The 24,310-nt window shown below is 50.1% G+C and overlaps 11 protein-coding genes across 11 annotated transcripts; 5 read left to right on the top strand and 6 right to left on the bottom strand.

Moving 5' to 3' along the window:
• Positions 1-382: 382 nt before the first annotated feature.
• Positions 383-1,109, top strand: Triagg1_547 (uncharacterized protein; the record flags this gene model as incomplete). Its single annotated transcript, XM_062900473.1, has 2 exons — positions 383-865; positions 939-1,109. 2 exons carry the CDS (start codon positions 383-385, stop codon positions 1,107-1,109), a joined length of 654 nt encoding a protein of 217 aa, XP_062760897.1.
• A 168-nt stretch (positions 1,110-1,277) lies between these two features.
• On the bottom strand, positions 1,278-2,600 carry Triagg1_546 (uncharacterized protein; the record flags this gene model as incomplete). The annotated part of the gene is made up of 1 exon (XM_062900462.1): positions 1,278-2,600. The coding sequence occupies one exon, from the start codon at positions 2,598-2,600 to the stop codon at positions 1,278-1,280; it is 1,323 nt and encodes a 440-aa protein (XP_062760896.1).
• A 1,158-nt stretch (positions 2,601-3,758) lies between these two features.
• On the top strand, positions 3,759-7,226 carry Triagg1_544 (uncharacterized protein; the record flags this gene model as incomplete). Its single annotated transcript, XM_062900450.1, has 1 exon — positions 3,759-7,226. One exon carries the CDS (start codon positions 3,759-3,761, stop codon positions 7,224-7,226), a length of 3,468 nt encoding a protein of 1,155 aa, XP_062760894.1.
• A 509-nt stretch (positions 7,227-7,735) lies between these two features.
• Triagg1_543 (uncharacterized protein) lies at positions 7,736-8,404 on the bottom strand (the record flags this gene model as incomplete). Its single annotated transcript, XM_062900439.1, has 3 exons — positions 7,736-7,887; positions 7,953-8,186; positions 8,341-8,404. The coding sequence occupies 3 exons, from the start codon at positions 8,402-8,404 to the stop codon at positions 7,736-7,738; spliced, it is 450 nt and encodes a 149-aa protein (XP_062760893.1).
• Positions 8,405-8,775: 371 nt separating this feature from the next.
• Triagg1_542 (uncharacterized protein) lies at positions 8,776-10,311 on the top strand (the record flags this gene model as incomplete). The annotated part of the gene is made up of 4 exons (XM_062900428.1): positions 8,776-8,783; positions 9,340-9,448; positions 9,629-9,795; positions 9,852-10,311. 4 exons carry the CDS (start codon positions 8,776-8,778, stop codon positions 10,309-10,311), a joined length of 744 nt encoding a protein of 247 aa, XP_062760892.1.
• A 327-nt stretch (positions 10,312-10,638) lies between these two features.
• Positions 10,639-10,995, bottom strand: Triagg1_541 (uncharacterized protein; the record flags this gene model as incomplete). Its single annotated transcript, XM_062900417.1, has 1 exon — positions 10,639-10,995. One exon carries the CDS (start codon positions 10,993-10,995, stop codon positions 10,639-10,641), a length of 357 nt encoding a protein of 118 aa, XP_062760891.1.
• An 856-nt stretch (positions 10,996-11,851) lies between these two features.
• Triagg1_540 (uncharacterized protein) lies at positions 11,852-14,575 on the top strand (the record flags this gene model as incomplete). Its single annotated transcript, XM_062900406.1, has 3 exons — positions 11,852-12,215; positions 12,276-13,258; positions 13,313-14,575. 3 exons carry the CDS (start codon positions 11,852-11,854, stop codon positions 14,573-14,575), a joined length of 2,610 nt encoding a protein of 869 aa, XP_062760890.1.
• Positions 14,576-14,997: 422 nt separating this feature from the next.
• On the bottom strand, positions 14,998-17,444 carry Triagg1_539 (uncharacterized protein; the record flags this gene model as incomplete). The annotated part of the gene is made up of 4 exons (XM_062900395.1): positions 14,998-16,043; positions 16,117-16,753; positions 16,867-16,980; positions 17,214-17,444. 4 exons carry the CDS (start codon positions 17,442-17,444, stop codon positions 14,998-15,000), a joined length of 2,028 nt encoding a protein of 675 aa, XP_062760889.1.
• A 1,637-nt stretch (positions 17,445-19,081) lies between these two features.
• On the top strand, positions 19,082-20,041 carry Triagg1_538 (uncharacterized protein; the record flags this gene model as incomplete). Its single annotated transcript, XM_062900384.1, has 1 exon — positions 19,082-20,041. One exon carries the CDS (start codon positions 19,082-19,084, stop codon positions 20,039-20,041), a length of 960 nt encoding a protein of 319 aa, XP_062760888.1.
• Positions 20,042-20,517: 476 nt separating this feature from the next.
• On the bottom strand, positions 20,518-21,180 carry Triagg1_537 (uncharacterized protein; the record flags this gene model as incomplete). Its single annotated transcript, XM_062900373.1, has 2 exons — positions 20,518-20,949; positions 21,067-21,180. The coding sequence occupies 2 exons, from the start codon at positions 21,178-21,180 to the stop codon at positions 20,518-20,520; spliced, it is 546 nt and encodes a 181-aa protein (XP_062760887.1).
• Positions 21,181-22,515: 1,335 nt separating this feature from the next.
• Triagg1_536 (uncharacterized protein) lies at positions 22,516-24,261 on the bottom strand (the record flags this gene model as incomplete). The annotated part of the gene is made up of 1 exon (XM_062900362.1): positions 22,516-24,261. One exon carries the CDS (start codon positions 24,259-24,261, stop codon positions 22,516-22,518), a length of 1,746 nt encoding a protein of 581 aa, XP_062760886.1.
• Between the last annotated feature and the right edge of the window lie 49 nt (positions 24,262-24,310).

The raw sequence follows: 24,310 nt of genomic DNA, 5'->3' as shown, positions 1-24,310 counted from the left end.
TCAGATCTTTTTCCCGGTACGGTGGACTGTCTACACTGAGGCTAGCCGGTGCTCAACACCACACCCAACACACCTCCCAATATCACGGCAACTTATACATTTTGACCACCGCGCATGAACCTGGATTTCGCAGCATGTGCTTGTGCGGGGGCGAATTGTTTCTTCGGTGCCGCTGCGATGACTGAGGGGAGACGGGATGCGATAGGACGACAAACGAGAAGATGTTTCTTCTGGTCTGAGCGATTAGATTATATATGATGGCAAAACAACTCCCATCAAGGGATATCTTGGTGTCACTGGAGTTGCAGAGTAACCAACAGAACATCAATCAGCAATGGATCACGACGGAAGACACAATTCATACGAAAGAGGATACAACCCAATGGCACCGTCATCTTACCGTCATTACTATACCACGCATGACATGGCCGAAGATGCAAGACGATACATGTATGCAAATGACCCCGGCTCATCGGTAGCTCCTGGCTACGATACCCCTCCAGGATCTGCCTCCAATATATACGGATTCTCAGGTCCGGACGGTACCTCTGAGCCATGGTCTCGGCCTTCTCATCATCACCACCATCTACCAAACACGAGTCACTCATCGATGCATGGAGAGAGCAGCCAAGATGCACACAACTTGGTCGGGAGAGAAGGAATGCCTTCTCCTGCGCGACGACCTCAACGGCCAAGGATCAAGTTCACTCAAGAAGAAGATGAACTTTTGATTGAGCTCAAGGAGCAGAGAAACCTCACGTGGAAGCAAATTGCCGACTTCTTCCCCGGCCGCAATCCAGGCACCTTGCAAGTGAGATACTGTACAAGACTAAAGACTGACTCTGCACCATGGACAAGAGAGATGGTATGATACTCATTGTTCTTTCATAAGACTTATACTGCCTGATACAGGATTGCTGACTCTGACTGTGACTCAGGACGAAAGATTGCTAGACGCTTTACAAAACTATGAAGATGAGAAATGGCGCATCGTTGCACAGCGAGTCGGCGGCGGAGTGACGCCGATGGGGTGCTGCAATCGTGTGTGGGAGCTGTTTAATGATGACATTGACGATTCTCCCCAGTTTCCATTCCCAAATGACAGTTGAAGGATTGTAAAAGCTGACGTGCGACGAAATTATGGTGATGACGGCATATGTACTTGTACCTGTATTGATAACATGCAAAATAAATGACACATTGAATTGAATGAACGTCCATGATGTTTTGTGATAATGAGTTAAAGGTCCTAAAAAGAGGGCATTGGTAGAGGAGCTTCACGAAAGCAGCTGTTTGCCCAACTCCGACTCATCCAAAACAGCGCCTGACTCAACCAGTGCGATCAAAGCCCGATGGCAAGAGACGTCTAGCTGCTTACCACTGCTATTTGTACCAAGAAAATCTGCCATCTCGACCAGCCATCCATTGAAATCTCGAATTTCCGTGGGTTTTCCTGCGCGAGCATCCTGAAGCATGGAACTGGTGTTGTCCCTGACAACGTGGCCAATCTTGTAAAGCATTGTCCGAAGCTGGTCATGCGAAAAGCGCAGAGTGAGCTCCTCTCTCAGGGCATCTAGAGATTTAGAACTTGTCCCAGCAGGATCAGTCAGAATTTCGGTGGTGCTGGGGTGATTGATGAGGGTTTGGAGGACGGCACTAGACTCGGCGAGGAGACGGTCGAGAACTTTGGCTATAACGCCATTCGGGTTCTCAAATAGGACGCCATTTTTACAGCGGAGAACGGCGGTTAGGGGATTTATGGAAGAATTCACGACGAGTTTCTGGATTTGTGAGACCCAAAGTTCGGCTCTTGTTATGGATCTTGCATTGAGATCCGGGGCGGTGGCGATAATTTCCGTTAGATAGGGCACACTCGGTGCGAGAGGCTGGGTGCTATTATTCAGTAAAACAGGTCCAACAGCAGCATCTGCGGGTGAAGCGTGAAGGCTCTTAAACGGTCCCTCTGATAAAACGCCGTGGTTCGTAACACAGGCCAAGATATTGGGCCCATCGTTATCGGGATACCGCCTCGATATGTATTCTTGTCCATGAGGCGGCCACAACTTGGACATGCCATTTTGGAGAAAAGCCACACTGCTTCCACTGTCAAGATATCTCCGCAACTTGTCAGCTTCTGGAATGGCGGCAGCAGCCTTGGTTGCGACAAGGAGGTTGCGAATTTTGCTCGCCTGGGCGACTTCTCTGACAGGGCCATGGGTAGGTGCTTCATCAGTCCACCACTCAATCTGGAACTCATCCTTGCCGCTGTACAACTTTCCTAATCGGGTAATCTCAATGCCGGGGCTTTGAATCCATTGGGACAAAAGCTCTTTTCTGTGGACGACGAGTGTGATTGGAGGTCGAGGAGATTGCATGGACAGACAGCTAGCGTAGATACGACCTAGATTGCCGACACCGAGGATGAATATCCGGCGATCCAAGTCGTCCGATTTGGATTGAGCGGAATTGCCATTGCTGCTGATACTGCTGTCTACGTTCTCCGGGCTCCAGGCGTATAATTTGGGTGCCGGACTCTTGTTGTCTAAGAGGGTCTTGAGCCACGCGGGTCGGTGAGATGGATGTGTGGAATACGCCGCCATGGGTTTAGCGGCACGGAAGATTTCCTGTGGATAAAGGTGGAGAAATGAATTTTGAGGGCGAGAAACTACTCGCGTCCAAATTGCCATGTTGAAGGGATTAGTGGCGAGAGAAGAGATTGACTTGGTGGTGGAGGATTTGACTCATTATATGGCAAAGTTGGGTGAGGGGCAACTTCGAAGTGAAAGGTTACACAGGTACAGTAAATTTGGGGTAAAAACTGAAAAGACAGTGTTGATGGAAAGATCAGTAATAAAGTATGTCAACAATGTAGCTTCAAGGGCGCGCAGAGCAAAAAAAGATGCAATAGGTGGGTATAATTTTGTTACATTTTGGAGATGGAAGATGTGACTCATTTGTATAAGACTATTGAGGTTTGTTCTAAGCAAAACAACATACAAAGTAATACAACAAGGCTATGACTCGGCGTAGTTGGAGATTTACAGACGAGGCATCCAGTAATAGACTTGAAAATGACTGGCAATAATGATCGATTCTACAGGTTGATTGACGAATTAATCTTGTATAATTTCTCTCTGCTCTGTTAACCCATATAATCGTTTGCAGTCGGCTACTTGTTTAACCTTTTCCTACCCTGAAGCTTTGGAGTTGCTTTCAAATTCCCCCAAAAAACAGTTATTGCACAATCACGTGACATCGAAATGCACCAATTTCACGGATTCGCCTGGAGCTCAGGCAGTGGCTCCCTTTGATGCTGACCAATCAGCGCCTCGCTGCTTTGCCACTCACATGTCGAGGCGCCATTGAATCTTCATTCTCAGCCACTGTTTACAAGCACAGCTTCGACTTGCTCGTCATTTGTTTTTTCACCTTTTCTTCACTTCATCTTCTCTTCATGGGCCATTTTTCGTCGCAGGAATATCGACTGCAGGCCATGAAGATTCTCAAGACATGATAAATGCGCTCGAAAAGATTCAGCAGTGCAATTCTTACTGGTCACTAGCCTGCACATATCTCTGCCGTGAATCGTGGACGTCACAGGCATCGCGCAACCTTCCGAGAACACAGAACATGTCACATCTGGCCCTTTCAAATTCCTTTCATTTATAGTGATTTCTCTTCCGAATATACAAGGCTTTAATATCCAATCTTTTATCGATACCCAGCTACAACTAATCTGAAAACCCCCAACTGACATCATGGACTCTGAAAACGACACAAGGAAGAAAGATGTCGGCGAAAGCCGCAGTGCTTTGCTCAGCGAAATGGTGGCAGCAGCCCAACAAAGCCCAACATCCGATACCAACCCTGATTCTCCGCCAGCCATTGGAATCAGTGAAGAAGATGCGCTGAAGAATCTCTCCGGAACCGTCCGAGATCAGGATGATCTGGAGCGAGACATCACCATGCAGGCCAACGCGGCGCTGATGGAAGCTGAAGACAAAAAGGATCGCAACCGAATTGTCAAACTGGAGCTAACCCGCGAGAGATACAAGTCTTTGCTAGACAAGGAGAAAAAGAGGCTGGAAAAGGCTGCTGGTAACCCTACTCAGTCTCGAACCATTCAAAACGAGATTGCCAAATTCGAACAGGAAATCAAGCAGGCCACTCTAGACATTACCGATTTCGAGTTACGTATTCAGAAGAGACACCAAGAAGATCCGCTCCACGGCTTGAACCAAACCAAATCGAAGAGACTTCCTGGCGAAAGCAATCGTGACTATCTCATCCGGACTGGCAAGATCACTCCATTTTCCAAGTTGGGAGGCGCACGCCCTGCTGGCATCGAGGGTCAACTTGCTGACACCATTCTGGACGCCGAGGAAGAAGCCACCGCAGAGCAGTTGAACCATGAGACCGGCGAAGGGCCTCTTTCACATCAACTACTTCGACGGCCAGGCTTTGCCGAAGAAGTAACAGAGCCATCCGCGAGCAAAGGAACTGCAGCCGAGGCCGAATTTTCACTTCGCCCGCGGAAGAAGAGAAAGGTTCAAAGACAGACAGAGCGTGAGCCCTCTGCTGATTTTGAGCCAGAAGCCCAATCTAGCTCCGAATCTGTTGATTCTACGGTATGGCAACAAACAACAGAAGATGACATTGTTCGTCAACAACGTCGTAAAGCCAAAGCCAAGGCATCGGCTGCTGAACAAGAAGCCATCGATCTTAGCAAGGTCGATGATGGTAATGAGGCTCACTATAAGAAGCGATTGAAGGATTGGGTCGATCGAAGGAGTCGAGCAAGGCGAGCTAAGCGTCAAAGCGACTCTGCCGCAAGCACTGAGGAGAGCGATGAGGAGGAAGACGAATGGTTTAAACCGGCACCTGGTGTACCAGATCATTATTTCACCGATCATCTCAAACTCCCAGGCGACGTGTACCCGTCCTTATTCGGATACCAGAAGACTGGCGTCCAGTGGCTGGCCGAACTCTACAAGCAAAATGTTGGAGGCATCATCGGAGACGAAATGGGTCTTGGTAAAACCGTTCAGCTTATTGCATTCATTGCCGCTCTACACTACAGCAAAAAGCTCAAGAAGCCGGTTATTGTTGTCGCCCCTGCCACGCTCCTCCGCCAGTGGGTAAGCGAATTTCACCGTTGGTGGCCACCTTTGCGTGTTTCAATCCTGCATTCTTCGGGCAGTGGAATGCTCAACCCCACAGCTGAAGATGATTACGATGTGGAACACTTCAGCCCAATGGCTACCAAATCTGAAAAAGCCGCGAGGAGAATTCTTCGAGGAGCTGTTCAGAAAGGCCATGTTCTGGTTACCACATACACTGGTCTTCAGACATATGCTGATCTGCTTTTGGGCGTTGAATGGGATTATGCGGTGCTTGACGAGGGCCATAAAATCCGAAATCCGAATGCTGAAATCACCGTTACCTGTAAAGAGCTCAATACGCCAAACCGTCTCATTTTGTCTGGAACACCAATTCAGAATAACCTTACAGAACTCTGGTCGCTCTTTGACTTCATATATCCAATGCGCCTGGGTACTCTTGTCAACTTTAAGCAGCAATTTGAGATTCCCATCCGGCAGGGTGGCTATGCAAATGCGTCCAACCTTCAGGTTATGACTGCTGAAAAATGCGCTGAAGCTTTGAAGGAGACTATCAGCGAATATCTACTCCAGCGATTGAAGGTTGATGTGGCTGCCGACCTTCCAGAAAAGACAGAGCAGGTCTTGTTCTGCAAATTGACTGAAGGCCAGCGCAAAGCATACGAGACATTTCTCCGCTCCGACGAAGTCTCTGCTATTCTGAACAGGACACGCCAATCTCTCTATGGAATTGACATCCTCCGAAAGATTTGCAATCATCCTGATCTGCTTGACAAATCTCTTGCGAATAAGCCGGGCTATGATGTCGGCAACCCGAAAATGTCCGCTAAGCTTCAACTTACCAAAGACCTCTTGCAAAAGGTCATGATTCCGAATGGACACAAGACACTGCTGTTTTCACAGGGCAAGCAGATGTTGAACATTATCGAGAAGTGCATCAGGAACTGTGGCATTACCTATCTGCGAATGGATGGTGAAACTCCAATCGATCAGCGGCAGCCGATGATTGACAAGTTCAACTCCGATCCTGATATCCACGTCTTTCTCATGACTACCAGGACTGGTGGGCTAGGCACAAACCTTACCGGGGCAGATCGAATCATCATCTTTGATCCAGACTGGAATCCATCTACCGATCTGCAAGCGCGAGAGCGAGCATGGAGACTGGGCCAGAATAAACCCGTCAAGATTTACCGTCTCATGACTGAGGGTACGATTGAGGAGAAGATATATCATCGTCAAATCTTCAAGCAGTTTATGACCAACAAGGTTCTCAAAGATCCGAAGCAACGAAGCTCTTATGACCTTTCAGATTTGTATGACCTGTTCACTTTTGAGAAGAACACAGATCCCGCTGCGTCAAGAAGCGAAGTATTCAGGGGAGCGGAAGTAAGCTTGAACAAAAACATAGACAACACTGACGCAAAATCCCTGATACCCATTAAAAACGTGGGTCAAGGGAAACAAGGGGAATTGAAGAGCCTAGATCTCGTCGCTGCAACGGAGGAAGTCAAGGAAGATCCATCTGCCCATGAAGAGAGGCGAATGCTTGAAGGCATCTTTGCACGATCAGTCAACAGCGCTTACGACCACGAGCAGATTGTCAATGGTCCACAAAAGGTGCAGGCCGATATGTCTGTCCTGCGCCAGGAGGCGAACATGGTGGCTCGTCAGGCTGCAGCCCATCTTCGACATGCGGGAGAGGAAGCTCGCCGAGTACCAATTGGTACGGTTACTTGGACTGGCGAAGTTGGTACCGTAGGTCGTCCTGGTGGTAATCGTCGTCGTGGAGGACCAAGTTCGGCAGGTATTATGAGCAACCTTGCGGATCGCCAGGGCTTGGACAGCGGCAGCAGCTCACGATCCGGAACGCCTGGAAGCGAAAGAAACTTGAAGGCGAAGGACTTTATTCCCTTGATCAAAACATTCATCAACCGTCAAGGAGGAAAGGTGCCCAGTAAGATGCTGGTGGACCATTTTAATTCTTACTGCCCCGGAAAGAAACAGAGCGACGAATTCAAGTCTGCGCTGGAAATGATTGCGGTGTTGAACCGGCCCAGCAGTACTGGGAGAGGCATGTGGTCCTTGAAACCACAGTTCAAGTAACCTTCGATTTTAATCTGGAAGCATTTGATATGCTCCGAAAAGTTACATCTCTTTTTATAATGGCTAGCAAGGCGTCTGGAATTAAAGACACAGAGACGAGGATAATATGGGAATGTTAGAAACAGATATCAAGTACAATTAATCATCACACATTGCTTCATACAATCATTGTTGCTCATTCAAGTTGAAGAATCACATGTGGCACATCTCACAGGAAGAGTGTTACTCTGACAGGAAGATAACTTTTCATAGCCTTCTTCGGGCGAAATTGTAACTGTCTACTGCATCAACATCAAGCCATATATCCTTTTTTCTAGTAAAAAGGACAAAGGAACCTGAGCAGAGCGTGGTAGAGTTGGAGACCAGGCTCTAAGGGCCGTTCTCCTCGTTTTTTCTCAACGCCACATAAAAGAACCAGATAGCGAAACTCCTGCCTTGATCCCAAACCAAAGGTTCGCCAAGCATGCAAATCCCGTATTTTTTTTGTTTGTGTAAAAAAAATACAGCAATTACAGACGACGACCACGGCGACCACCCTTTCTGCGGGTAGAGTCGGAGGGGGTAGGAGTGACGTCCTCAATGCGGCCAATCTTCATGCCGGCACGGGCCAGAGCACGGAGAGCAGACTGGGCACCGGGGCCAGGGGTCTTGGTGCCGTTACCTGTAAAAGTTGACCTCGTTAGCTTCTATACTTTATATTCCCAAGTCGAAATTTTGCCAACATACCACCGGTGGCACGGATCTTGATGTGCAGGGCGTTGATGCCGAGCTCCTTGCAGCGGGCAGCGACGTCCTGGGCAGCCAACATGGCAGCGTAGGGGGAGGACTCGTCACGGTCAGCCTTGACCTTCATTCCACCGGTGACACGGGTGATGGTTTCACGGCCGGACAGATCGGTGACGTGGACGAAGGTGTCGTTGAAGGAGGCGAAGATACGAGCAACGCCGAAGACGAGCTCGCCTGTTGTGCCATTGTCAGTAAATTCGTCGTCAATTTTGCCATCTTCTTCACCCCGCCTCAAATTTTTGACATGGGGATTTCGAGGTTCGTTGCGCAAAACCATCAAAAATTCACAAACACAATTATTTCGTCGGGAGGATGGTTCAAAACGTACCATCGCGGGCAGCGGGGCCCAGGGAGATGTTCTCCTTAGGAGCGGCGACCTTCTTGGGAGGCATTTTGAGGAATTTGTCGACGTCTGGTTATTCGTCACGGGGCTGTTGAGAACTGGCGAGTCACTAAGAAAAAAAGAAGCCGTGATGCGCTGGAGTGGTGGTTGCAGCGAGCGAGGGCGGTTAGGGGGGCGGTGGGGCGCGGCAGAATGATTTCCACACACAAAAAAATTCACAGCGAAAAAAAATTGGGCAGTGAGCTTTCCTCCAAGCCCTGCCCTACACCAAAATTTTCGAGAGTGGGACCTCTTGCAAGCTCCACCAACGAGGTACTGTTCCCTCTTTTTTTTTTCCTTCCCTCGTCTGGTCTCTTTTTGTTTTCCCTTCAAGCACAGCTTCGACGATACAATCAGACATCGCCCTCAGCCGCCGCCAAAATGTCTACGTATGTGCCTCCTCCCTGAACGCTTTGCGATACGGGGCAGATGCCCGGTCTCGATATGTTTGCAGATTGTCGTGGTCCTCTCGCTGGGCAGCCGATGAAAAGCTTTTCTTCGTGAAGAGATCGGTCTGCCAGCTCGATCCCTCCCGAGGCGTCTCCCTCAGTTATTCAAGATTTTGGTCAATCAGATCCTGCGAGCTGAGAGACGGCGCCATGGGGTGTTGGAGATGAAGAATCGCTCTTTATGCGTCTTCTCTCTTAAATCCATTGTCGTGTAAAGGCAATTGGCTTTGGTCTGAAAATGGCCTTGTTGCTATTGCCTACGACTTCTTCTTTCTTGGACAAGTTTTTTTGTCTGGGGTGTTGTCGGATGAGTACAATACAGGCTTCAATTGAGCACCGCTGGAACATGCGTGCCATTGTCGCCTATCTCACCGATCAAATTTAGCTCGAGTCAGCCTTGTTGAGAATGTCGCATTTCAGCTACAGTTCTTGCATCGGCGCTCTGTTCCATACAATTGTATGGCGGACTACGTACTAATCTGAATTTTGAATATAGCGTCCCTACCAACGACCACATCCTGGTCCCTGAGACCCTGCTCAAGAAGCGCAAGAGCCAGGAGAAGGCTCGCGCTGAGCGTGCTTCCGTTGTTGAGAAGCGCAAGGCTGTATGTATAATCTCTCTTCCTTCCACTGTCTTCATGATGCACAACATACCGTCAACTAGACACAATGTGTCGATGTCGTTGATCGTTAACCTTCTTTCGGGTCTGATACTTGTTTTGGAACACTCTTGGCTATGTTACAGTTTTCTGTGTAGAGCACATTGCTAACATAATTTCCAATAGGCCAACAAGGAGAAGCGTGGTGTCATCTTCAAGCGTGCCGAGAAGTACGTCCAGGAGTACCGCAGCGCTGAGCGTGAGAAGATCCGCCTTCGCCGTGCCGCCAAGGCCGACGACTCTGCCTACATCCCCGCTGAGGCCAAGCTGATCTTCGTCGTCCGCATCAAGGGGTACGTGTGAACTGGACATCTTTGTTGACAAACCTTGCAAACTAACAATTATCCAGTATCAACAAGATGCCCCCTAAGCCCCGCAAGGTCCTCCAGCTGCTCCGTCTTCTCCAGATCAACAACGGTGTCTTCCTGAAGGTCACCAAGGCCATCACTGAGATGCTCAAGATTGTTGAGCCCTGGATCGCCTACGGTTACCCCAACCTGAAGTCCGTCAAGGAGCTCATCTACAAGCGTGGATACGGAAAGGTCGAGAAGCAGCGCGTTGCCCTGACCGACAACTCCATCGTTGAGGAGAACCTCGGCAAGTACGGCATCATCTGCGTTGAGGATCTCGTCCACGAGATCTTCACCGTTGGCCCCAACTTCAAGCAGGCTGCCAACTTCCTGTGGCCCTTCAAGCTCAGCAACCCCAACGGTGGCTTCCGTCCCCGCAAGTTCAAGCACTTCATCGAGGGTGGTGACCTTGGCAACCGTGAGGAGGCCATCAACGGTCTCATCCGCCAGATGAACTAAGTCAATTAAAACAAAAATGGGTTTACGGATTTTGGGAGTGGGAATAAGGAAATGTCATGCATGGTTGCTCGGCGTTGGTATCGCGACTTGGCTTTTGATAAATTGACTCTTCGATGAATGACACTCGAGTTTCCATGCCGTGTGATGCTCAAATTGCTTCTAAAAACTATCTACCTGTGATTTGCAATTGTATCTTCGTGTCTCATTATCTGCTCTTGTAGGATATCCCAGCCCATTAAATCTTCCAGTGAACCATTGAGTGGCGATTATTAGTCAGGCTCTCCACTCCTGCGCAGATGGGTAATTGTACATGGGAATTATTGTGTTCTACACCTTGATATCAAAGCTTGTCCCACACCCACAGCTACTCGTTGCGTATGGGTTGTCAACAATCTTGAACTGCGACCCAATCAACTCTTGTGTAAAATCCACCTTGCTGCCCGTGAGAAGCTCCAGAGAAGGCTCGTCTAGTACAATTTTCGGGCTATCGGCGGGCGGAGTAGCAGAGTTGGCTTCGTCCGGAACATATTGGAAGATGCTGTCCTCCTCGGAGATAATGGTAGAAGCTTCGCGTGCTTCTCCTGTTGGCATCGTAATGAGGCTCATAAGGTATTGAAAGCCGTGGCAACCTCCGCTCTCAACTCGAATGCGCAGGGCTAGGTTCGGGTTCTTGTCCTTGGCCATGATCTCAGAGAGTCGCTGTATGAATTTGTAAGCAATGAGGTCAAAATAGAATGAAGAATAAACGCAATTTTTGTGGCACAAATCATACCTGAGCTGCTCTTGAAGTGATTTCCAACTTCATATCATTGCCATCCTCGCCCTTTACAGGATTTTGTACGCATATCGTGGCCAGCCGGGTGGCGGATACTGTGAATGCTCGGCTGGTTGGCTGTCGACTTGATGACAGAACGGATGTTCTGGGACTTGGAGTCGCCGATATGCCGTTCCCAAATCGATGAGAGATCCTGGTCGTGCGTAGTCGTGAAGAGTGAGAGGTTCCGCGCGGTATGAGAAACTCTAGAGGTGTTTGTTGTACATGTGCGGTAGCCACTGAATAGCGCCGTTTTGCAAGCTGGACAAAGGACCGCGCGGCGGAGGAGCTCTCCGTACAGCGTAGTGATATCATCGTGGGCGTCAATCAGATAACGCACTATCTGTTGTGGAAACGGCAGAGTTCAAGACTGAGTTCTGCCGAGGACATCGAGAAACCTTATCCAGCCGTCTATTTCCGCTGCTGATGTCAGCCGTCTCAGGCACAGAGGCAGCGGCGGCAAATGTCCGGCCATTCCCATCGATTACATGCTAGTGGTCAGATGGCCTTAGTCAGCAGCAAAGTGCAAAGTGCAAAGTGCACTCGCTAAGCCCCAAGATGCCGCCCCACCTCCCACCAAAAATCCGTGAATTTTCGACCCTCGACTTTTGAACCAACCCCGCGCACCTCGAAAAGAGTCTTTGCCCTTGGCCTGGCTCCCGAATTCAGCGACAGCGTCGACCGGGATATTTGATCAACCAAAGACAAGGAACACGATCCGCCAACATGTCTCGCTTTTTCCGCAGCGGCGGTGACGACAGCTCCAGCGAGAGCTCCAGCGACGAGGAAGAACTCTACTCCGGAGAGGAGGGTCAGGAACTCGACCAGGAACAGTCCGAAGAAGAATCCGACGAGTTCGACCACTCCGACGAGGAAAGTGAAGATGACAACAAGGATGCCGGCGGCGACCAGAAGCAGGGAGCTTTCCGATTCTTGAGAGACAACGTTGCGTCCGACAGCGAGGGTAGCGACGATGAAGTCCGAGACAAGGTCAAGAGCGCACAGGTCAAGCGACTGGACGAGCTCGAAACATCGATTAAGCAGATTGAGAACGGTCAGAAGAATGGCGACTGGTCTCTCATCTCTACCGGTATGGCAACAATCATGACGCGATGACGGAACAACAAACACTAATGTTATTTCCAAACAGAATTCGACAAGCTTAACCGACAAGTGACCAAGCTTCCTGCCGGCAGCAGAATACCCAAGGCTTACATCAAAGTCATTGCCGAGATCGAGGAATCCGTCAATGAGGCTCTTGCAAAGGCAAAGGTCACCCCCAAGAAGATGAACGCCACCCAGGCTCGTGCTCTCAACGCCGTCAAGCAAAAGGTCAAGAAGACCAACAAGGACTACCAAGATGAGATTGCCGTCTACCGAGAGGACAAGGACACCTATCTGTGGTCTTCAGATGAGGAGGAGGAGGTTCCCCAACCCACCAAGGCACCCAGGGCCGTCAAGTTCGACGAGACTGCCGGCGCTGAGGAGGACGCTGATGAGGGATTCGCCACCGTTGGAAAGGGTGGCCGTACCCTGCAGTACACTCCCGAGAGCATCTTCAAGCACCTGCGAGGTATTATGGAGACTCGTGGAAAGAAGAATACCGACAGACTTGAGCAGATCAAGGTTATGGAGAAACTCAACGAGATTGCCAATACCGACTACCAGAAGATTCGCGTTCTTCTGACCCTGGTCTCCGCCCGATTCGACCTTGGCTCTGGAACTACTAACGTTATGCCCCTGGAGCATTGGAAGGCCGCTGAGAAGGAACTGTCTCAGCTCCTGACTCTTCTCTCTCAGACTTCCGAGTATGTCGTTCTCGAGAACGTCGAGGAGTGGGATGATGATGAGAAGCCCCCTACTCTGCAGCCCGGTGAGAAGTACATCAAGGTTGCTGGCAGCATCGTCTCCTATGTCGAGAGACTCGACGACGAGCTGCACCGATCTCTGCAGAGCATCGACCCCCACACCTCAGAGTATATCGAGCGCCTGCAGGATGAGGGTGCTCTGTACAACGTCATCTTCCGCGGTCTCCTGTACTACGAGGCCTTGAAGAAGGACGAGGCCATTGAGGTCCCCCAGGACAGCGTTAACCGTATTGTCATGCGACGACTGGAGCACGTCTACTTCAAGGTAAGGAATCTTCCATCTTCATTGTTCAAAACTCGTTGCTAACGTGATGTATAGCCTGCCCAAGTTGTCAAGACTTTTGAGGAGAACTCCTGGAAGGCCGTTGGCGAGAATGTCGACTCTACTACCACTCCTCGGGATCAAGCTCAGGACCCCGCTAGCCTGGTCAACGTTCTCTGCGGCTACCTCTACGCCCACAGCGAGGGTATCCTTCGTGCCAGAGCCCTGCTCTCTCAAGTCTACTTCCTTGCTCTCCACGACGAGTACTACAAGGCTCGCGACATGATGCTCATGTCGCACTTGCAGGAGACTGTTACCGGCTTCGATATCCAGAGCCAGATCCTGTACAACCGAACTCTTGTTCAAGTCGGTCTGTGCGCTTTCCGCAAGGGTCTGATCTATGACGCTCAGAACACCCTGCAGGAGATTTGCGGAAGCGGCCGTCAAAAGGAGCTGCTCGCCCAGGGTGTCATGATGCAGCGATACAGCCAGGTCTCTCCCGAGCAGGAGCGCCTTGAGAAGCAGCGACAGCTGCCCTTCCACATGCATATTAACCTGGAGCTGCTCGAGTGCGTATACCTCACTTGCAGCATGCTTCTGGAGATTCCCCTCCTCGCCCAGACTGGCTCTTCTCCCGATGTCAAGAAGCGCGTCATTAGCAAGACCTACCGCCGTATGCTCGAGTACCACGAGAGACAGATCTTCACCGGACCTCCCGAGAACACTCGTGACCACGTCATGCAGGCTTCCAAGGCTCTGGCTGCCGGCGAGTGGAAGAAGTCCATTACTTACATCCACAGCATCAAGATCTGGGACCTGATGCCCAACACCGATGAGATCAAGGAGATGCTGTCCAAGCAAATCCAGGAGGAGGGTCTCCGAACATACCTCTTCACCTACGCCCCCTTCTACGACACCCTCGCCATCGACACCCTCAGCAGCATGTTCGAGCTCGACTCCACCAAGGTGGCTGCCGTCATCAGCAAGATGATCAGCCACGAGGAGCTCGCTGCCTCCCTCGACCAGGTCACCAACAACGTCATCTTCCGCAAGGGCGTCGAGCTCAGCAGACTCCAGTCCCTGGCCCTCGCTCTATCAGACAAGGCCAGCGCGCTCATCGAGACCAACGAGCGGACATTGGAGCAGCGCACACAGGGCACATCAAGTGCATTTGAGAGACAAGGCGGCAGAGGCCGAGGCGGCCACAGGGGAGGTGCCCGCGGTGGCAGAGGAGGCCCTCGCGGCGGCGGCAACCCCCAGCGACAGGCTGGTGGCACGCAGTTCACGGGCGGAGCTCTGGGAGCGGCCGTCCGCGGTTAAGGTGGAAGCATATGATTACGAGAAGGGGGGGTGGTGGCTGGTAGGGCGTCCGAATTTGATCTCTTGAACACTTTTACTTTGTGTGTTTTCAAAACCCTTTTATTTTCTCTCCTTGTGTTGCTTGCATGGGATCAAAGGAGGGGGTTTCTCTTGTAATGGAAGAAAAAGTCCCGGGCGATCGAGCGAGGAAACGGAGGGAACTCGCTACACTTTGTTTGATAGGTTGAACTGGAAATTTTTAAAAGGGAATGCATAAAACATAGAATGAATGTCGGCCTTGTATTTCTCTCGAGATGTGTACTTGGTAGTTGTGAGAGCGGCTGTGAAGCCTAAAGTGACCCTAACTAGCAAAATACATGTATCGTCTAACTCGATGTTGATACATACCTAGTACTATGCATCTCCATAGTACCACCAACTTTTTATTGATTATTAGACCCATTCAAATCTGATACCTCATCAGTTCCGCCAATAGGTGTGCGAATCCCTGCTACCATTCTCTTACTTGCGAATTGGCGTCGAATATCTTCCGCCCTTTTACCATCAATAGGCATATCTACGTAATCGTACACAATCTTTCGCAGCTCTGGCGGTAGCCTTTGGGCAAGTCGTACTCCCTCGCGGTGGACTTTGCATTCAGTCCACCAGTGAAATTGCTGAGGTGGAACGTTGGATGTCGATATGATGGGGAGGGCGGGATCAACTAGACATAGCTTGAGAACCTTGTAATGGCCCGGCCGAGAGCGGTCCGCAAGTGAAAATGACCCCTGGCGGTGTCTGTAAACGTTGGGGTAGAAAACAGCCTTGCCAGGACTGGCAAGGACTCGGCCTAAGACTTGGGAACTGGCTGCTGGTGGTAGGTTAAACGCCCGCAGGAGGTCATCGCTTTCAGGGTGTGGCACGGTATATAAATCCCCTGATAAAATGGCCGTGTCGAAGTAGATGTGACAATCCGTCACGTTGTCGCTATCGTAGCAGAAAAAAGCTGTAGACACGATATGCTCGTTGCGCCAACCATCCACACCCCACAAATCTCCAGCGTACTCTGGATTTTCCGGCGTGAGATGGATTTCACTCAGCTTAACGATGAATTGAAGATGCTTATTTTTTCGTAGAAAGAAAGCAGACGAGCGAACGTCAGATGACTTTAAGCGAACATGCTTATCGAAAGATGTTGATCTTAGCTCAGGAAACTGGAAAGGATGAGTCTCGTTGAACCACTTGAAAATGGGGTCGCTATGCCTGTCTAGCATGTTTCGACACATCTCATTGCCTTCAAAGATCCAGACGCGTAGGAACTTGTCCAAATATTCCTCGTTGCGTTCCAATCTGAGATTGAGCAGGTGATTTTCATCGCATTCAGGCAGCGTAACTGACTCAGACTTTGTATCGGCTGCTACCGGTTTTTGTTCCTTCTTGAGTGCTTCTCTCTCCTCGTGGGTCTTATTTCTCTTAAGATACGCTTCCACTATGAAGAATTTATTGTTAGCATGGTAACCTGTAGTATAATGGCTGAATCTATTAGACAGCCATTGTCTTACTTGCAGATAGAGGCATGTTCAACCAATTGCATCCTCCGGCGCAAATATTCGGAGTTTTACAGTCATAACGGATATCCTCAACACCTATTCGTTGATGTGAAAACTCTTTCGGCCATCTGTATACAATATCTAAAGCTGGTAGAGCCAGGGTGATGAACTTTTCGATGGTAGTATACATATCGGCATGCTCTATTGGGTGTAGGTTGTTGATATAACTGTTGATCTTGGCGTGTCCGGCATCATCCATAATGACATTGCATGGAAGCCATTGAAAAGAGGTATCAAAATCCTCGCAGCTTGTATCGTTATTCGGATCCCAAAGGCTTGCAAGAGTATCCCCTCCACCGCAAGCTTCTAGACAGTCGGTGAGGTCTATAAGTCGGTCTGGAAGAATTCGAGAGCGGTTGTACATGAGCGGGCATATGGAAGGATCTATCAAATCAAAAGCGAAACCACCGTGGGATATTTCGCCATTAGATATGACTTGTAGTAATTTTTGGCTGCCGATAGAGAGTTCATGGTTTAGGGCTTCGGGTACGAGCTTGTCGGATTTAATAACACAAGCAGCGTGGTCTAAAACTGGAATGAGGCCTGTTTTTTGGTAAAGGTCCGCTTTGTGCCTTAGCTCTTCGATGCACTATGCATCATTGCAAGTTAGTTGACCGAAATTAAAAAGCAATTATCGAGGATAAGACTTCAGGAAGCCATGGCGCCGGTGTAAGGGGAATATTTCTTATCTTCGAGACATACCCACTCGGCCATAGAAGGCGTGAAATCAGCATGCAGTATGTAATTGCTCCAATCCAGCCCAAGGATCTCTTTCTTCCACTTGTCCGTTGTAAGAGTATCGCGAACATTGGCCCACTAAGCCGGCTTATTGGTGATTTCTTCGATGACCTTCAACATGCACAACTCCCTCACAAACAGAGGTGTGGCAGCCCATCCAATTCTATTAAAGGACTCCAAGAATGGAAAAGTGCCACGAGGTATTATATCAAGGGGATAACCATAGCCTGGGAGCATGATGGTGGCGGTCGGAGAAATTTTCTGTAATATTCTTAGACAAGCGACTCGCAAGATGAGGGCCAAGTACTAACTCTTTGAAAATCTTTGGCCATGTTATTTAAAATATCTTGAATACCATCCTCGTCGTAGAGGTCGTCAAAAATAGTATCGGCATTTTCCCACAACCACCGGGAAACATTTTGAAACAAGAGAGGTTCATCGGTTTCTTCGATCCATTTTCGAAATCGCTGTTCTTGCTCAGCAGTCCCTGGAAACCATTTTAGAATCTTCCCAGGATCATCATCCGATGAAGTCTCGTTCATCGCTGCGGTTGCTTTTCTCTAGGGGAAAAAAGTCGCTGATTCTGGTAGGGGCCGTTCGGTTGATGACTGTTGCTGAAGAAGGTGCCACGTTGTGACTTGGTAAAGATTACGAGGATATCTCCACTGACTGTGGAAAAGATGAGTACACGGAAATCAAGTTTTGGGCGAAGGAAAGGGGAAATTTGCAAGTTGTGTTGGCAGATCAGGTGATCTAGCGGGCAGCGATGGGGTGAAGTGGAAGTGAATTGAACCTTCCTCTCCAGCACTGCTCAGCTGTGCCTTGCAGTCACCTGACTGGAACGTGACAGAGGGTAAAGTGACATCAATGCGAGTAACAGTTACAGCTGGCTGCCATTTGATGGGGCAGCTGGAGGATGCAAGCTCTTGTTGACAAAGTTCTCCTTGGGCTGATGGTATGGCGTTCATCTACGGTTATGGAACGTGAGTAATGGGCACACTGGAGACGCACGTGTAGAGATTTGGGTGAAAGAAGGTGAATCTGAAGTAGAAGTTTCGCAAATCAAGAAAAGCCTGCCAAATGTATCCAACATAATAGGCTCTCTGCGTGCTAATAGAGAATGAAGAACGGGTGGCTCTGACTGCAGCCGATATCTCAAGTTCTATCAATCCCAGGGAGCAAAAGTAAGAGATGTATTTCTAGCTGGGTACCTAGACATGTTACTTCTTCTATAGGTATATCTCAAAAAACATATTCCCATTCTTCTGGGGAAAGATTCACCATGATCAAGTCTCCTCTCCATAACAGTCGTAGTGCCCACAGCTCTCTTTTTATATACAGGTACTTGGCATCAAAACCACAGAAAGCAAGATACCAAACTCCTCTACAAGAGGCCGTCTGTCCGCCTCGATAAACAAATTTATCGGATGTTCAATTCCTATACCAATTGGCAATTCCCTTTCATTTTAATAGATTCGGTTCTGCGAGATCTTACGTTGGACGTGAGAAGCCCCCTGTAAGTCGATTCTGTGGAGCCCCCCAGACGCTACAACGCACTGCCAAATCACTGAGTGTACCGTGTCACCGAGCCACCAATCAGACCCGTCAATGGCACTTGGAATCCCTCATCTTACATGAAATAAACTACACAGTTTTCTCTTGATCCCCAAAAGAAAGTGGAACTTTAAAATATTAATAATCTAGAGCCGAGTGGCAGCAAGCCAAAACGTGGAGAGAATCGAGGCAGCGGATCTACGCCTTATCCGAGGTTTTGTGGGGGTGGACCTCGGCAGCGCCTCAAGAGGCGGTAGGTTTGCAGCAAAGAGGCTAAGAGTAATAAGAGCTGAGCTGCTCACCACCCCCAAGGGCAATTGGATGACTTTGAATTAATTTCCTAATGCTACATTACCCAAAACCGCTTCAGTGCAGCATCAGCGTCTGCGCATCTGGCCATCCGTTACCATTAGACTTGACTCGACTCGACTCGGTCTTGAGATAAGACTCGGATCGGCTCTAATCGATAAGCGCGCCCTTTATCGTCGGCTTCACTTCCGTTCCTCTCCTCGCCTCGCCTCGCCTCGCCTCGCCTCTTCCTCTTTTTCTCCTTCTTGTCTCTTCTTCTTCTTCTTCTTCTTCTTCTTCTACTTCCTCCTCCTCTCCCTCCTCTCCGCCCGCCACAATGACCGACGTGGCCGACATCCCCGTCGACTCGGCCTCGACTGAAGTGGCTGCGGCCATCGACTCTTCAGCCGTTGCCGTGGCCGATCCTCTTCCCTCGATTCCCACGCCGGCCAAGGCCCCCATTGGCGCTGTTCTAGCCGCCGTGCCGTCCAACGCGGATGCCTTTGCTGGCCATCTGCTGCGATGCATCCAGACCCGCGCCGGCGCCGATGCCGTCCTGCAGTTCCTCTGCTACTCCTCCAAGCTGTCGGGCGCCGTGCTCGAGACGCTGAGCCGCAATGCGCTGCGGCAGTCGGCACAGAAGCTCATTGCCATGGCCTTCCAACTACCGCCCGCCACGACCGTCGTCCTCTCATCAGCCCCAGCGCCTCCCGGTGCGGCGTTTGCGCTTAACCTGGCGACCAAGCTCAAGGCATTTGCAGGCGTGCTAAGCGAGGCACGGACGATTAACAGGCTCTGGGGTCTGCTCGGCCTGTACTTTGCGCTCAAGCGAGTCCTCTCCCGACCGCGCCCCAAGAAGGAAGACGGTGAGAAAGAGGGATCAGAGTCGGTTGCTCTGGCGCGGTTCGACACCGTCTTCGGTCTCAGCCAGATCTTCGCCCTCATCCTATACCAAGTGTTTGAGAACCTCGCGTTCCTGGGCAGCAAAAAGGCCATTGATCTGAAGCCCACGACGATGGGCAAGTTTGGCCTCCTCAGCGTGCGATGCTGGGGTGCGTATACCTTCATGGAGCTCGCCAGGTTGCTGCTGGAGCGTACGCGCAAGAGCGCCCAGGCCAAGGACGCCGCTTGGGCAAAGACTTGGAACAAGAGCTTCTTCCGCAACTTGGCGTGGGCCCCATTGACTGTTCAATGGGGCATGGTTGGCGGAGGACCTCTCCCTGAGACGGCGATTGCCTTGCTGGCGATGTACCCCTCAACGGGACAGATGATTGATCTCTGGCGTGAGACGGCTTAAGATTCTGGATTTTCTTCTCCTCAAAGTCCCCGGTGACAGGGGCAAGATATCTGTTGGGTGACGTGAGCGGTTGTGCAACATGAAGTTGAAGTGAAAGGATTCACAGAACCCGGAAAGGCGCAGGCATTTCGGCACCTGTCTCAGTACAACATATAGATATACAGCGGGTAAGATCATCTACCGGTGTAAAAGATCTGCTTGGTCTCGCGAGAATATTTGGAAACCTGGGCAATGGTAGAATGTTGGATAGGTATGTAAGTTTTTTGTCTGTCTGGCTGGCTTGTTTGGATCACATGTAATAGTTGAGCTATCCTTTACCATTTACGTTTATGAATGCATGCATGTATCTTTTGCCAATCATCTTGATCCGTCTACATCGCTTCATCTACCAGTCATGACCATACTCCCAAAAGTGTATCTACAAAAAAATAAATAAAAAGAGAGAGAGAGATTCCGCAGCGAAACTAACTTATCATTCACATTTGGAACCGCCGGATCTCCTGTAATGTCCAAAACTTTCTCATATTCTCTGCCCCCAACGACCTCACCTCCTCGTCCAAATGCGCCCACAGCACGCCTCCCCAGCTCTCCATCTTCTCCTTCAAAACGCTCAAATCAAAGTCCCTCTCGCCGCTCTTTACTTCCTTCAGGTACTTTTCAAATCCTTCCAGGCCCTCGTGGATCTGGGCATGCTGCTTCACCAGGTCGCCATTCTTGGGGTTAAATTCAGGCATCCGCTGGGCTAGTCGGGGAAAGAAGTAAGTCTCCTCGATGGAATGATGTATGGTGAGATGCTCAGCAAACTCGGTGCCGATGTTGAGGAGTTGCTTGATGGACATGCCCTGAGGACGACGGCCAGTGGTGCAGGCTTGCCAGAGGATGTTCCATGAACGGCGGAAGTTGTTGTGCTGTGAGTAAAGTGTGAGATGATGCAACATATATATGTGTGTATGCATGCACAGTATATGCAGGTATATGCCTTATACATGACATGAGTATAAGTGAGAGCAGTCAATGTTACTTACAAACATCTCCATTCTCTCGGCAAGACGGTTATAGTTCTTGAACTCATGGTCCGTCAGAGGAGGAAGCTCTTCCTTTGCAGCCCTCGCCTCATTGTTGCCACTGGACTCAGCCATGTTGAAGGCGTATCTCTTTGATGCAGAACTCGATATCAAAGCTGTCCCTCTGGGTGCAGCAGCACCAATAATCCCACGTCCGGTCAAAATAGTTTGCTTGAACAGGGGGATTTTCGTCTTTATCCTCGCCAAAATCATTCGTCTTTTACTCTTCTATTACTCTTCCCGCAAAACTCTTGCAAAAGTCGACCGGAAATGTGCTTTATATCACAAGAAAACTTATACGATCCTTCTTGTCCTCCGAAAAATGCGACACTCTCCTCGTGTTCTGATAGATCTTGACTCGGCCTTGTGGTGATTGGCCAGTTCTGGGTGAGTCAGCGGGTTCATCCAGGGATCCACAGGATTACAGAGACATCTGTCAGCACGGAATTACGATGAAATTAATTCATCTCCATAAAACTGCGCGGTGTGGCCTCCGATTCGATCGTGGGATTTTCAAACGATTTGGACAATGACCGAGATCTAGTGAAGAGGGTCGAGCCGACGGTCCGGGTCGCTGTCGGGGCTTTGAGTGGGCGATGCTGTGCTGAGAGCTTGAATGGCCTGGAGAGGTTTGATATCTGGTGTCTCGACCAAAAGAAAGCCAGATGATACGTTCAAAGACGGCCAAGTTGTATGCCAAACATCCAGTTTCTGGGACTGCCTTATTGACATTGTGATAACGCAGCTGTTTCTCGATGGCTTGCAGCATCGGACCTGTCAACCCACGGCGGACTCCGTCGTCGAACCGAAGTGCGCTCCAGCCGCAGAGTTCCATCGTCAGCTCATACGCCCAAAATACTTGAAGCCCAGCGTCAAATAAGCCTAGCCATGCTAGCGTACCAAGTCTGCATCCTACAGGTGGGCATGACATGCAGGGATATCGCAGCCAAGATCAGATCAAGCGCGCGGCAAGCATTTGAAGCTGGCAATGTCCATTTCGCTCTCGGCTTCCAGATCGCATGATCGAGTCTGATGCATATCTAAGAAGCTTAAGTGGCTGGCAATGAGATGTGGAGTACCATTATCTCTTTTTGGCTCGAATCGTGATACTGGGGCCGAACCTACGGTTTTCGCCGTCGTTGTTTCAATCACCATCAAAAGCAAAGGCGACACATTGACTTGAACTATCAGATGCGCATACACGTGATGGTGAAATCATTCTCATCTTGATGAATCTCATCTCTACGAGTAGTTGACAAAGTTTATTATTTTCTCATTCATTGCTGCGCTTCCCCACAAGCACTATTCCATACGCAGGATTATCGACTTGACAAACACAAAATCTTCATCGCCGAAAACCAAAGAACCGCATTACCGTATTGCGCTCAATTCACCAATACTTTGCCGAGTTTACTTAGATTCCTTCCCACACGCACCTCTTGGATCCCGCAGGCACCGTTTCCGCACAACATGCGCCAGTTCAGTCTTGGGTACAATAAACGGCTTGATTGACGCACGCACGTTTGTACGCTGCTCAAAGTCGTACGCCATGGCAAACAGCTTCTCTTCGCTAAACGCCGGGCCGGAAAAGGCGATGCCGAATGGACCGTTGGGCGCCGACAGGATCAAATTTCCTCTGTCTGATGGAATAACGGGAGAATCATCTGGAGCGCGACCCAGCGGCACACTGACGACGGGAAGTCCCAGACCGGCTGCCATCAAGACTGAATACGGCGTCGGATGCACCATTGCGTCCAGCCTGTACTTTTTCAGCGCTCCTGTGAAGCATAGCGGTCCAAGAAGTTCTGTGGTCGCAGTAACGTTGGACCAATAAGTCGGGTCCGTGTTGTTGAGGCGAAATTTGAGGAAGCTGTCCCAAGCCGTGGTATCGAACCGCGGGAATCCCTCTTGAGGATCGTCTCTGGTAAAATCCCGCAGATCGCTCACTGAGGTGATGTTGTTGGGGTTTTCTTTGAGAAGGCTGAGGTAATTTTCCGGCAAATTGGATAAAAAGTCGGCCCCGACGATGGAAAAGACACCAGCCATGGCGGCAGCGAAGGTGTTGTTGGGCGTTGGGTCGCTTCTGCGCCCTTTGGTTTGGTCCGTAGGGATGTTATTGCAGGGCAAGTCAATATTGTCAATGATCTCTGCGCCAGCTGCGCGAAGCACATCCAGCGCTTTCTCAAATGCCTCCGAATCAGTGTTTGCTGACGGATCGATATCTACCGCCATTGTGTTGCGGGACACGCCGAGCCGCTTGCCTTTGAGGCCCGAATTCGAACATGCTGCAACATAGTCTGGTATCGTGTCAAAGGGGATAGCATCCGTGTAGTTGTCTCGCTTGTCAGGCCCAGCCATAGCTTGCATGAGATACGCAGCGTCCTTGACCGTCCGAGTCAGGGTACCGACGGTATCCTGTCTTAGCGAATATGGAATCACCAGATATCTCGAAGTTAGTCCCACCGTGGGGCGGAACCCGACGACGTTGTTCGCATGGCCAGGCATGAGGATTGATCCACCCGTGTCTGTTCCAACAGCTGCCCAGGCGAGACCGAGAGAGGCTGCAATGGCACTTCCCGATGATGAGCCTCTAGGATTCTGCTTTGGAAAGTATGCGCCAACTGCTTGGCCACCATGAGCCGACCAGCCTTCATGCAAGACTACCTCTCGGGAGGCAGCCCATTGCGAAAGATTGGCTTTACCGAGGATGATGGCGCCCGCTTTGCGTAGTTTGGAGGCAATGGTGCTGTCATGGGGAACTTTGGCTCCCAGCAGTGCATACGAGCCAGCAGTGTTGTTCATCTCATCGTCTGTGGCAATGTTGTTTTTGAGGAGGATTGGTATGCCGTGGAGAGGCTGCTTGACAGGGTCTATTCCCGCCTGCCTTTCCGTGTCACGTTGCAAGGCAATCGAGAGCGCGTCAGGGTTGATCTCAGTAACAGCCTTCAGGACGGGATTCACTTCTGAGATCCTGTCAATGTAGGCATGTACGAGATCAACACTGGTGAAGTGGTTGTTGTCCAACCCGGAGCGCAGCTCAGTGAGAGTAGCGTCGAGCAACGGAGGGAAATCACTTTCTGCAGTCGAGAGGGCCTGAGACAAGCAGGCAGACAATAAGACTTGCAGCGCCGTGGCGACTGCAGCAAGAGGCTTCATTGTTGTGTGCAAACGATTGTTTCGCGGTGCTCACGGTTTGTTTCTTTGG

The sequence above is a fragment of the Trichoderma aggressivum genome, assembly GCF_033847375.1.
Source record: "Trichoderma aggressivum f. europaeum strain CBS 100526 chromosome Unknown scaffold_001, whole genome shotgun sequence".
Taxonomy (NCBI): Eukaryota; Fungi; Ascomycota; class Sordariomycetes; order Hypocreales; family Hypocreaceae; genus Trichoderma; species Trichoderma aggressivum.
This window is presented reverse-complemented; position numbering and strand designations above follow the sequence as displayed.